This window comes from Misgurnus anguillicaudatus, chromosome 11 (genome assembly GCF_027580225.2).
Source record: "Misgurnus anguillicaudatus chromosome 11, ASM2758022v2, whole genome shotgun sequence".
Taxonomy (NCBI): domain Eukaryota; kingdom Metazoa; phylum Chordata; class Actinopteri; order Cypriniformes; family Cobitidae; genus Misgurnus; species Misgurnus anguillicaudatus.
In genome coordinates this window covers 33,906,566-33,919,653 of record NC_073347.2, presented here as the reverse complement: position 1 = coordinate 33,919,653, position 13,088 = coordinate 33,906,566, and the positions used below count along the sequence as shown (strand labels likewise).

General features: G+C 37.6%; 1 protein-coding gene across 12 annotated transcripts in view; it reads right to left on the bottom strand.

Annotated features, from left to right (window-relative positions):
* Positions 1-2,728: 2,728 nt before the first annotated feature.
* Positions 2,729-13,088, bottom strand: part of lrrfip2 (leucine rich repeat (in FLII) interacting protein 2) — a 47,541-nt gene continuing 37,181 nt past the window's right edge. For 9 of the 12 annotated variants that reach the window (XM_073873581.1, XM_055170136.2, XM_073873580.1 and 6 more), the window contains 7 exons: positions 12,113-12,214; positions 10,669-10,801; positions 10,525-10,574; positions 9,782-9,902; positions 9,069-9,148; positions 8,826-8,930; positions 2,729-3,633 (listed from right to left, as the gene is read on the bottom strand). In XM_073873581.1, the coding sequence (XP_073729682.1) occupies positions 3,523-3,633; positions 8,826-8,930; positions 9,069-9,148; positions 9,782-9,902; positions 10,525-10,574; positions 10,669-10,801; positions 12,113-12,214 (702 nt within the window). In that variant the 3' untranslated portion in view covers positions 2,729-3,522. The remainder of the gene's footprint in view (positions 3,634-8,825; positions 8,931-9,068; positions 9,149-9,781; positions 9,903-10,524; positions 10,575-10,668; positions 10,802-12,112; positions 12,215-13,088) is intronic. The other 3 variants (XM_073873583.1, XM_055170145.2, XM_055170146.2) reach the window with 1 other exon arrangement.

Genomic DNA, 13,088 nt, shown 5'->3' with positions numbered 1-13,088 from the left:
AGAGGCACCGATACAAAATTTCCGTGCCGATATTTGATTAATTGGGCTGCATTTACACTGCCTGTTTTCAATTGAGATTTTTCCACGGATGTGTAAGCAGTAAATTTGATCTCACGATTATTTCTCAAGTTCGTACGTCCGATTCATAAAACAAACATGCATTTCTAAATCACAGTCTATGGTTTTGATGTGAAATCTATAAATCGCAAATGATCTTGAAAATGTGCACAGCTAAACAGTTTCAAAATGCCATTAACATATAAAAGAGCACCTGTCAATGTTTAAATCCTTATGAGCATCAAGAAAGACTCATATTTCCTAAAACCCTGCAGCAATCAGACAAGCAAAAGTGCGTACGTCCGCTCAGACCCTGATGTGACACTAAGCACTTTTCAATGTTTTTTTTCCAGTTTTTATAAATATGGACTTTGTGTGGATCTGTGCATTTGCACCTTTTGTAAATCCGGCCATAGAATGACATCTACTGATAGTTTTGCTTTTTATGTCATAAAATCCTAAAAGTGCACATTGTACAAACTACAACTTTGTTGTCATTGTCATCCTATTCAAAATAATCACACAGCACTTTCCAGGTCAATAACCTTTCAATTTAAAGACTAAATGTGGGGACACATTTCAAGTGAGAGCAAGGTTACATCGTGTTACCTTTTAAGATACATTGTTACAGTTCCCTTTTGAGGGAACTCGCGGTGCGTCACTGCAGTGACACTTTGGGGACACGTCCAGGGGTAAGTGCGTCTATCAAATGTGTATATCAAATTCAACCAATGGTGAGGCTTAACGACAAAGACAGGGTGACACGATAACCAGGAAGTATATCACCATCTGAAATATTGCCAAAGACGGCGTTACAGGGACTCAGGTAGTATGGAAAGGGAGACGGAGCGTCTCGTTCCCTTCTCAGGAAACAACAGTTACATACGTAACCACAGACACATGTGTCAAACACAACTATGCAAAAAAGCATTTAGGTATGAATCAACATTTTTATCCTACACTACACAGGGAATAATATGGATTTTTTATAGCATAAAATAGATTCAAGCACTTTCAATGACCTCTATCTATGTATGTATATTTTCAAAAACTTTCCAGGTAGGGATGCACCGATAGGATTTTTTTGGGCCGATACAGATTTAAACAGACAACTTCTGGCCAATACCGATATTAAACACTTATATACAATACTATACAGTTGGTCTATTAGCTAGTTTATTCCTGCATCAAGTTATTTTTACTGAACATGGATTGGATCTAATTAACATTTAACTGACCATATAAATATTGCTACTTCAAAAAAGTTGGACTTCTTTCCCCCCACTAAAGTCCAGTTTGTTTCTTTTATTGTCCAAGACATTTGAGCCAGCTCAACAAAGGTATTCTGTCGGTGCTTAAGTATAGTGCACACCAGAACATTAAATAATTTTAATTGAACAACAGACATGCAAGTCGTTGCCTTTATGCGGTTAATTAATAAACAATCGGTATAGGCCTCTCTCGTGCTATTGCCGATGATTTCAAATTCCGCAAAAATCGGCCGATACATCGGTGCATCACTATTTCCAGAGCCTTGAATTTTTCCTCCATATTCAAAAACTTTCAAGGACCTGTGGGAACCCTGGTTTTTCCACCGCTTTTGATAGTGAGGATATATCTGCTCTGATCATCTGCTGTTTTTGACAGATAGTGGGAAAAATGATTTTATCTGCTGATACCGATTATAGGTCGATACATTCCTTCTGTGAATCTATTAAAAATGTATGTATTAAAGTTCAAAAGCATTCTGATGTCTATGCAACACCTCCCTTCAATCTTTTTTATAACATGCTTCATCATAACCAAGGTTCTAGTGCTGCCTCACGATTAGTCGCGACTAATCGCTTGCAGAATAAAAGTTTTTGTTTACATAATATATGTTGGTGTACTATGTATAATAATTATGTATAAATAAATACATACACATGCATGTATAATTTAAAGAAAAAAATATATTTATATAATAAATATTTATATATAATATAAATTATATAAAAATATAAAACTTTATATACACATGCAAATATTTCTTAAATATATACATGCATGTGTGTGTTTGAATTTATACATAATTATTATACACAGTACATCAACATATATTATGTAAACAAAAACTTGAATTCTGCAAACGATTAGTCGCGACTAATCGTGAGGCAGCACTACAAGGTTCCCAGAGCTCATGGAATTTCTGGAATATCATGGAATTTTAAAAAGGTATTTTCCAGACATTTAAAGTCGAGGAATTTATTATTTTTTGTCCAAATCATGAAATTTTTTGTTGCTTTAAACTTTAGTTTCCATTTATCAAAATTGTATCTGCTTGTTAACTTGTGAAAAAACCATTTCCCGGTCCAAGTCTCCGCCAATTTCAAGTGAAACTACAATTTAAACAGCTGTTTGTTGGCACTGTTTATTCATTTCATGCATTTAAGCTACATTTTTATAAATTCATGGTGTACATTACATTATCCAGTCTCATGGCATCCCAGACATATAAGTCATAAAAATTTAGGAAAAGTCAGGGAATTTGATGTGGGAACCCTGAATAACAGATTTTTCCTCCTGTATATGGTTTACTCTATCCAATTCACTGACAACATGAAACATAACAATAAATGTACACAAAAGTTTCCTCTGTATGTCCAAACACAAATACGAGAATGCAGAAGTGTTAGGGTTGTAAATTGTGTAGTTTATTTACAGTATACTTTGCAGTTGCTTTAGTCACAATCACTGTGCTCATGAAGTGTCAGACAGTCGTAGTCTCTAGTGTGATTAAAATGCGGCACCAAATCTGAATACATCGAAGGCATCTGAGACGGATCTGAATCTCACAGTAGAAACGCCGGTCTCGTACTGAGAATGACTAAAATCTTAGCATTTAGTGTAAAAATGATGTAGTCCGATGTGACAAAGCACTTCAATGCTAACAAAATTCAATGTGCCCTGCGAGCGAATCACCCGTCCATTCATACTGCATTTAAAGAAATATTTTAAATATTTGGAAAAACAAACAAAAAAAGCATTTCAGACATGATCGGTTTTATATTTTCAACTGGTGGCTGTACCCTTTATTAAACACAATGTTTTGTACCGGTAGAAATCATTTTTCCTGTATAGTGTTATAATTCATATAACCCTCGTACTCCTGTGAAGGCACATTGCTGTGTAAGTGTTTACATGGATGTCGAGGGTCCTGTAGTCGTGCGATTTAAAAGCGCTTTTATACTCGTGCAACTTACAAAAGGGGAAAAAGCACCCGGTCCCCTGACAGCATGTACAAAGCTTTCAAAACAACAAAACCAGAATAAGTACAACGTCCTCGTTTTCAGAACAGAGAAAATGGCCATGTCGCCTTAATGTGGTGTGAATGAGTACTTCACCGTGAGAGGTAAAGAAACGTTTTGGTTTTAGTTTTGTTTTCCTACTGTCAGGTGTTAGACAAGTGCTGGGAGAAGAGTCTCTTCACTGCTGCGACAGAAGAGCAGTTCTGTTTGCTTTCATCTTTTCCAGACGCTTTACCAGATGGCTGTTGGTCATTTCCATCTCTTCAATCTTGTCCAGGGCTGTACGGAGCTAGACAAGTGAACAAGAGATCCATGTGAGAAAAATGACTCTTACTATTACTATTATTCATAGAGAAAGTGACTGTGTGAGCTAGAGGTCTTCTCGGGTCAAAGAAATGTACCCGATCCCAAATGACCCAAATTTCTTTTTTACCCAAACCTGACGTGAACCCTTTATTCTTTTATTTTAAAGAAAGACCCGACCCAACCAAACGACACCAATGTAATCGCTAAAATGTGCAATCAAAATGTTTTTTTTTTAATGAAAATTAACCTACCGCCAGCCACGCAATGTCGCAAGTGCTCTCGGTAACAGAGGAGTGTTTGGAAAAGGACTCAATGCACACACGTAAGATAGTTTGGGTCTTCTTGGGTCCATTTGGCAAAAACACATTCTTTTAAATTACCCATTTTAATATTATACCCAACCTGTGTCTGAGGCACATGTAAAATTTGACATTTCACAAGACTTTTTTAAGATGTCAAATAAATCCCTAGAGTACATATGTGACGTTCTTGCTCAAATTACCATATAGATAATTTATTATAGCATGTCAAAATTGTCACTTTGTGTCCTTTAAATCAAGGCTTTGAACCGGTTCACGGGATGAAAACGAAAACCAGAAACTTTTGATGTTTTGCAAGGAACAGAAACAAAACCAGAAACTTTCCAAAAATATATGTTCTGGAACAGAAACGTTTATTTAACTCATTCACCGCCAGCCTTTTTGAGAAAAGTTGCCCACCCGCATTTTTGTGATTTTAACAAAATTTTCACAAAATTCCTTGCAGGAAAAATTATCTTCTATAAATATATAAACATAAATCAAATGAAAGAACACACCCTCTGCTTTCAAACAAACAAACAAAATGGGGAAAAAACGTTTCATTATATATTTACTTTTTCCAAATAATTTAACCACTGAAATATGGATATTTCTCTTCAAAAATACAACATTTTGAGCAAAAAGCTTTAAAAAATTACGTTTTTGTAAAGGAATTTATGTTAGAGATCAGACTCAGAATGACTATCAAACATAAAGGCATGTAAAATAAATCATTAAATCTTTTTAAATTCCGTTTTTGATAAATTCGGTTTGGCTAAATTCTAGTGGATAAAAGCGGTATTACACTTTCACTTTGAAATTCGTCCAGAAAGGCATATTTATCAGCTAAATATTAACTCATAATTGACGAGATAACTCGTCAATGGCGGGGAAAGAGTTAAAATAATGGCAACCGGTTAATACCGTTATTTTTTTTGTTCTTTGACAAGATTTCTGTGCAATACTCGGTGAAGTTCACTTTGGTCGTCGTTGACTTATCTGAGAAATGAGAAGCTTGCCACAAGTAAGTAGCCTACTCAAGCCCAATCTCTAATGCTCAATCATAAGAGGTAAATATTGTAGCCTAACAAGTATCTCAAGATGTTTTTTTTTAATACTAATACAGATCGTAGTTGATCCGTACAGATCACGACCCATGATTCGGCTTGCATGCGATTCGCGGATTAATACGGAAATTTAAGTAGGGTGAAAGTTGACCATTAGCACGTGTTTCAAAGGCTTGCAAATGTTAACACTGAAGTGATTTTAAATAATTTAACTAAAGTGAGCAATTTTCTGTACGCACATGCGGTTGAATGTGTCCGGTTTCACTCCAATCAAACGTGATTATCCCTATGCCCTTTAAAGATCAGAACTCTTGATGTATAAACTTGAGAGTGAGTTGCGCTACTGTGTCTCATACTGTAGTCCATTAAAATACATTTTGCGAATAAAGCACTGAAAAACAATGTAATTTTCACTTTATGTGGAGCGACTGTTTATGCTGCATCTTCTTCCCGAAGCGCCGTTTGGAATTCGTCCTCAAAAGTGCAAACACGGAGAGACGCGTTTCAAAAAGCAAGCGAACAATCTTTCTGTTCTTGAAAGGACACATACAAACAAAATGGTCTCGAAAAAACACAGTATTCTTTTTTCTTATAAAAACATTTGTTTAAGTTGTTTGCCAATAAATGACATGGCAGAAATTATTGTCCTTGTCTTAATTCATGTATAATGCTGAAACAAATGTAGGCATGTCAGAATTACAGTTATGCCGCTAACATAATGTAGCCTTTTTTAATGTTTGATGACAAGATAGAGACTTAAGGAAAATGATGTAGACCAGGGGTCTCCAACACGTCGCTCGCGAGCTAATTGCAGGTAGCTCGCTCGTGGGTTTATTTATTTATTTATTTTCTGTGGTTATGGCGCATTTGGATGTCTTGTTAGTGTTACAAATGCCTGTGGTAAAGACTGGGTACGTGTTTGACGTCGCGTTGAGCTGTGTAGACCGGCGTATCATATGACATCAGTAATTTAACATGTATGATTAAAAAACAAACAGATAAGTCCGCGTACCCGCGCCGGACGATCCGCGCACATCTCGAGTCGAGGCACTATGGTTAAAATGGATGCTGTCATTTTTGATAAAACAAAAATACACACAATATCATCTCATATTTAAACATCAAATGTCAAGAGATACCAGAGAGCCATACGTGACATACAGTCTTGTTCAAAATAATAGCAGTACAATGTGACTAACCAGAATAATCAAGGTTTTTAGTATACTTTTTATTGCTACGTGGCAAATAAGTTATCAGTATGTTCAGTAGATTCTCAGAAAACAAACGAGACCCAGCATTCATGATATGCACGCTCTTAAGGATGTGCAATTTGGGTATTAGTTGAAAGGGGTGTGTTCAAAAAAATAGCAGTGTCTACCTTTGACTGTACAAACTCAAAACTAATTTGTACAAACATTTTTTTTCTGGGATTTAGCAATCCTGTGAATCACTAAACTAATATTTAGTTGTATGACCACAGTTTTTTAAAACTGCTTGACATCTGTGTGGCATGGAGTCAACCAACTTGTGGCACCTCTCAGCTGTTATTCCACTCCATGATTCTTTAACAACATTCCACAATTCATTCACATTTCTTGGTTTTGCTTCAGAAACAGCATTTTTGATATCACCCCACAAGTTCTCAATTGGATTAAGGTCTGGAGATTGGGCTGGCCACTCCATAACATTAATTTTGTTGGTTTGGAACCAAGACTTTGCCCGTTTACTAGTGTGTTTTGGGTCATTGTCTTGTTGAAACAACCATTTCAAGGGCATGTCCTCTTCAGCATAGGGCAACATGACCTCTTCAAGTATTTTAACATATGCAAACTGATCCATGATCCCTGGTATGCGATAAATAGGCCCAACACCATAGTAGGAGAAACATGCCCATATCATGATGCTTGCACCTCCATGCTTCACTGTCTTCACTGTGTACTGTAGCTTGAATTCAGAGTTTGGGGGTCGTCTCACAAACTGCCTGTGGCCCTTGGACCCAAAAAGAACAATTTTACTCTCATCAGTCCACAAAATGTTCCTCCATTTCTCTTTAGGCCAGTTGATGTGTTCTTTGGCAAATTGTAACCTCTTCTGCACATGCCTTTTTTTTAACAGAGGGACTTTGCGGGGGATTCTTGAAAATAGCTTCACACAGACGTCTTCTAACTGTCACAGTACTTACAGGTAACTCCAGAATGTCTTTCATCATCCTGGAGGTGATCATTGGCTGAGCCTTTGCCATTCTGGTTATTCTTCTATCCATTTTGATGGATGTCTTCCGTTTTCTTCCACATCTCTCTGGTTTTGCTCTCCATTTTAAGGCACTGGAGATCATTTTAGCTGAACAGCCTATCATTTTTTCCACCTCTTTATAGGTTTTCCCCTCTCCAATCAACTTTTTAATCAAAGTACGCTGTTCTTCTGAACAATGTCTTGAACAACCCATTTTCCTCAGCTTTCAAATGCATGTTCAACAAGTGTTGGCTTCATCCTTAAATAGGGGCCACCTGATTCACACCTGTTTCTTCACAAAATTGATGACCTCAGTTATTGAATGCCACACTGCTGTTTTTTTGAACACACCCCTTTCAACTAATTCAACTAATTGCCCAATTGCACAGCCTTAAGAGCGTGTATATCATGAATGCTGGGTCTTGTTTGTTTTCTGGGAGTCTGCTGAACCTGCTGGTGGCTTGTTTGCCACGTAGCAATAAAAAATATATATTAAGAGCCTTGATTATTCTGGTTAGTCACGTTGTACTGCTATTGTTTTGAACAAGACTGTACATGCACATCCCTATTATGAATCCAAAAGCAGTAAATACTCTATGTTTGGATCATCTTTCTAAATCTGATCTTTAATAATTGATTTTTTTATTCAAAATGTGGTATTTTTGGACGAATCCTACCCATATAAGAGGTGATAAAAAAGTATAAATAAAGACAACATGAAAGTTTTTTAAAAGAATCTGTTCTTTCATTTGATGTATCATATGTTTATGTTTAAAGAAAAGCATTTTCTGGAAGGTGTTACAATTTTGTGAAAATAAAAAAAATGCTGGCACTGGCTGGCAACTTTTTTTTTAAATGCTGGTGGTGAAAGAGTTCAAATCAGTGAGTTAATAGACAGATGTCTATGAACTCACTAATTTAGGTATAACGTGACACAAGTAGCTCTCGACCACTTTATTTTTTAGAAAGTAGCTCTCCAATAAAAAAAGGTTGGAGACCCCTGATGTAGACTAATAATTTAAGTTTAATGTCCTAATGATCAGCCTACTTATTTGTATGTCCCACAGCTGACATGGAACGGTTCAGGAACTTTATTTTTTATTCTAACCAGTTCAGGAACATCAATTTTAGGGTTGAACCGAAAACCAGAAATGTTAAAATACTGTTTCTGTTCGGAATGAACCAATTGGAAAAAAAATCTGGTTCAAAGCCCTGCTTTAAAATGCAAATGCGCTGATCTCTGCACAAAATGGCCGTACCGTGGTTGGATAGTGCAGATTAAGGGGCGTTATTATCCCCTTCTGACATCACATGGGAGCCAAATTTCAATGACCTATTTTTTCACATGCTTGCAGAGAATGGTTTACCAAAACTAAGTTACTGGGTTGATCTTTTACACATTTTCTAGGCTGATAGAAGCACTGGGGACCCAATTATAGCACTAAAAGTCAGATTTTCATTATATGTTCCCTTTAAGACCCGAACCCGCTCGGTTCGGCCCTCTTTGTTTTTTGAATGTAAGTGGAGCGTGAATACCTCTAGTGTAAACAGCTAGTTTTTCAGCGTTGGATTCTTACCTCCCTTTGAAGTTTTCTTTTCTCTGCTTTTAGTTCATCTTCTACTTTTTCTGCATTATCCGCTGATGCTTTATATCTTGCCACCTGCCCTTCCAGTCTGTTGACCTGCCAAATACAAACAAAACTCGATTTAACGGTCAATGAATTTAACAGAGAGACGGAAGTCTCTGTGTGCTTTATTCACAGAAATAAAATGTGTTAAAACGAACGCATAATTTGTATAAACAGTTATTTAATACTTACGTTTTGTTCCATTGTTGCCATTTCCTGTTCAGCCTTTGAGAGCTTGAATTTGTATTCACTTATCTGTCTGTTAGCATCCCCTATAGGAAACAATGACAGGTGTTTGAGTTAATGTGTGTTATTGTGGTCCTCTGTGGCCAGTTGCATAAACTATTTAGACTAGTTTTTTTCGTCAAAACTGATTTTAAGTCAGTTAAATCAAATTGATTTAATTTCAATCTGTAAAGTAAGGCTGATTAGCCTGAAATGATTGTGTTGCTTGTGATGTCAAAATATGTGTTCATTGCATCATGTGAACCATATGCATCATGCCAAAATATGTGCCTGGTGCACACACGTCGAAAGGGTTTATGATAAAAAAAGATGCTCACCATCACAAAATACTCACGAAAGACACTAAATTAACACTAAACTCATGAGATTACGCGAGTATCTGTAACAGGAGGGTCTCTTTTATCATAAACCCCTTTAAAGTGTCTGCAGCAGGCTTGTATTTTGACATCATGCGTGATGCACATAAGTTTACATGAGGCGCCGAACACATATTTTGACATGGCGAGCCACACATATCTGCCGCTACATACATGTTGTGATGAGCTTTGCATCGGCCGCCACTGGATATAATATACAGTTCGTACAGTATAAAAGTCATTACGTTTATTGAAAGTCCTCATAAAACATGGAAACACAACATGTGTGTGTGTAAGTCATACTTTGCATCTCAATGATATGCAGGTCTGTGCCGTTCTCCATTCGTTCTCCCTCTGTGAAAACGCTGTCGACCTTTGAGTGTTTCTGTCTCTCTTCGTCCAGCTGCATCTTTAGCTTTCTGATCTAATAAAGCAGAGATGTTACCTCAACACATCTTCATTCATCCTAAATTCATGTTAGGCAGTGGGGCACAAAAGTCATAACATTGAAAATAAGAAATTTCAGCCATTTAAATGTGGATTTTTTCTGGCAAGTTTTGAGATTCTTAAAAATGTAAAACACAGAAAATCTATGAGATAAAATGTGACACTGCACCACAAAACTACAGAAAAGTCAAGTTTTAAATAGGAAAAATATCTCTTTGGTTATTTTTTTAGGCACGATACTAATGGTCTAATCCAGTGCTTCTCAATTAATTTCTGTCACGCCCCCCCCCCCTAGGAAGAAGTAAACATTTCACGCCCCCCCTGGGGGTCCCGCCCCACTATTTGAGAAGCACTGATCTAATCAGATTCAATGGATTATGCTAAGCTATGCTAAAAGTGGTACCGCCAGACCCAGAGATCAGCTGAATGGATTCCAAAACGAGCATATTTTCAAAAAAAGTGGAGTGTCCCTTTAACACTATGTATTCTCAGGTTCATGTTAATGAATTTTTCCTCAAACTGTTATTCTGATATAATGTGTAGTGATGTGTTTAAATATAAAAAAAAGAATACAAAACTGAAGTATTTATCATTCATACCTGTGCCAATAGTTCATCTTTTTCATCAGCGAGCTTTCGTAGTCTTACATCTGGAGTATACACACAGAAAAGATGTGTTACCATGTCAATGCTGCAGTGCAGACTGCAGTAAACATGCATGATAATATATATTTGCAAGCTCACCCAAAGGTCCATCTCCAGCAGACTCCAGCACCTGCGCTGCCTCCTGTGTTACCACGGTGATACCTGAGGTAGGGGATACGTGGCCTATGTCTCCGTTAGGCATGTCCTCTGGTATGATGACAAGGCCGTGTTTCTGTGAGAGACAGAAAATACAATCAGCCAATCAATTTACACTACAGTAAAAAATCTCTTGTAAGTTGACAGAGTCCATCTAGACAGCAGGTAAACATGATTGTCACTCTTCTGACTTAAAGGGATAGTTCGGCCAAAAACGATATCAAACCCATGATCCACTCACCCCCAAGCTGTCCGAGTTGCATATGTCCATCGTTTTTCAGACAAACACATTTTCAGATATTTTAGAAAATATTTTAGATCCTTCTGTTCATCAAATGCAATGCCACGGGGTCCAGCCACAGTCCAAGACCCTCAAGTCCAAAAAAAGTGCGTCCACCCCTGACAAACCAAATCCAAACGGCTCCAGGATGACAAACAAAGGTCCTCCGAGGGCAATCCGTGCGGTGTTGTTGTAGAAATATCCATATTTAAAATGTTATTAACGTAATTAACTACCTTCCAGTAGCGCCGCCATCTTAGAGTCATCCGCATTCAGGATGAGCGCTTACGCAGCATACAGCGGTTTCTCTGTTGCTGCTCTGTCCCCCGCCCTCCGAATTTGTCATACGTCACTAAGAAAAGTGCGTACACTACGCTAATACTCTCTCCTGAGTCTAAGATGGCGGCGCTACCGGAAGCTAGTTAATTACGTTAATACAATTTTAAATATGGATTTTTCTACAACAACACCGCACGGATTACCCACAGAAGACCTTTGTTTATCATCCTGGAGCCGTTTGGATTTAATTTGTGAAGGATGGACGCACTTTTTTGGACTTGAAGGTCATGGACTATTGCTGGACCCCGTAACATTACATTTAATCAACAGAAAGATCTAAAATATTTTCTAAAATATCCGAAAATGTGCCTGCCTGAAAAACGATGGACACATGCAACCCGGACAGCCCGGGGGTGAGCAAATAATGGGCCCAATATCGTTTTTGGCCGAACTATCCCTCCAATCACCCCAAAATAAAAATAACTTCATATTTTACACAATCCTAGGTGTATATGACTTTCTTCTTTCAGTCAAAAACAGTTGGAGTTATGATAAATAATATCATGGCTTTTTCAGCTTTATAATGGCTTTGGATGGTGCCACATTTTTAAAGCATCAAAAGCGCAGCCATCCTCGATAACTAATCCATACAGTCATTAAATATTAGAGGTGAAGCGATGGGAATCGTGTATGTTTCAAATGTTATACACCCGTACGCGTGTTCACGAGAGAGTCGAGATCAGGTGAAAGGCCCACCGTTACAAAAACCAATCACTTCAGTTCTGATCTCAATCTTTAATCTGGTGCGAGACCACATAAAGGACGTACCTCTCCCATTCGGCTTTTCCCCTTGAGGTCAGCCACTTCACATCTGAGCTCATCTCTTTCATTCCTAATGCAATCAAAGTATTCTTTCTGTCTCTCTAAGGCCTGGCCACACACAGGGCAGGAAAAAGAGAGAAGGAGGGATGAAGAAAGCAGTACAGAGAGAAAGACAGCAGCAAATACACAGAATGAACAGTGGCATTGGTCATGTTGAGATGGTTGGGTAGAAAGCAGATTGTGCTGATGAATGAGTAGTGAAGAAGGAAGGCAGGGTAGCGCGCACACAAAACACTACTATAGCAATCCTTTATATATTAGTTTGTATTTCATGCGATGAGTATATATACGTAATATATATTCATGCCACACATAAATACTACTTTTGGCACTTCTAATGGGCTAAGGCTTAGGGGTAACCAGCAGATGGAACTGCAGTACAACAACTGAAATTGGCATAACCATGGGATTTCAGGCAGGTTTGGCACATATGTGAAGCCAAAACATTTCCATTGCCCTCTGGTGGCTGGCTGCAGTATTGGTCATAAACTTCATCCTCTCCATGTAAACAAATTTGACTTAAAAATCACTTCAAGTATATTTTCCCTGTTCTTTATTTCTTTTCATGATAGGAATTTGTTTTTCTAATAGTTATGATTGAGTCAAATGGGAAAGTGGGCGGGCCTCATTACCGCAGGTCCACCTCACGATCCCTTCTGCGGAGACTCTGGCTCTAAATGAAGTCAGCAGCCATTTTTGGATATTTTGGCTTTACTTTAAGGACAGGACACATCCCTTCCATGATCTGTTTGCCTTACTGCCATCTGGAAGCTTTTGAGCTCTAAAGACATCTAGATTCAGGGATAGTTTTTATCCAACTGCCATGCGAGGACTGAATTCCCCCCATTTTCAATTACTTTATAGTAATTTTAATAATAATAGAATTAATTGACACATTTTAATTGGTTTTAGGATTTTATGT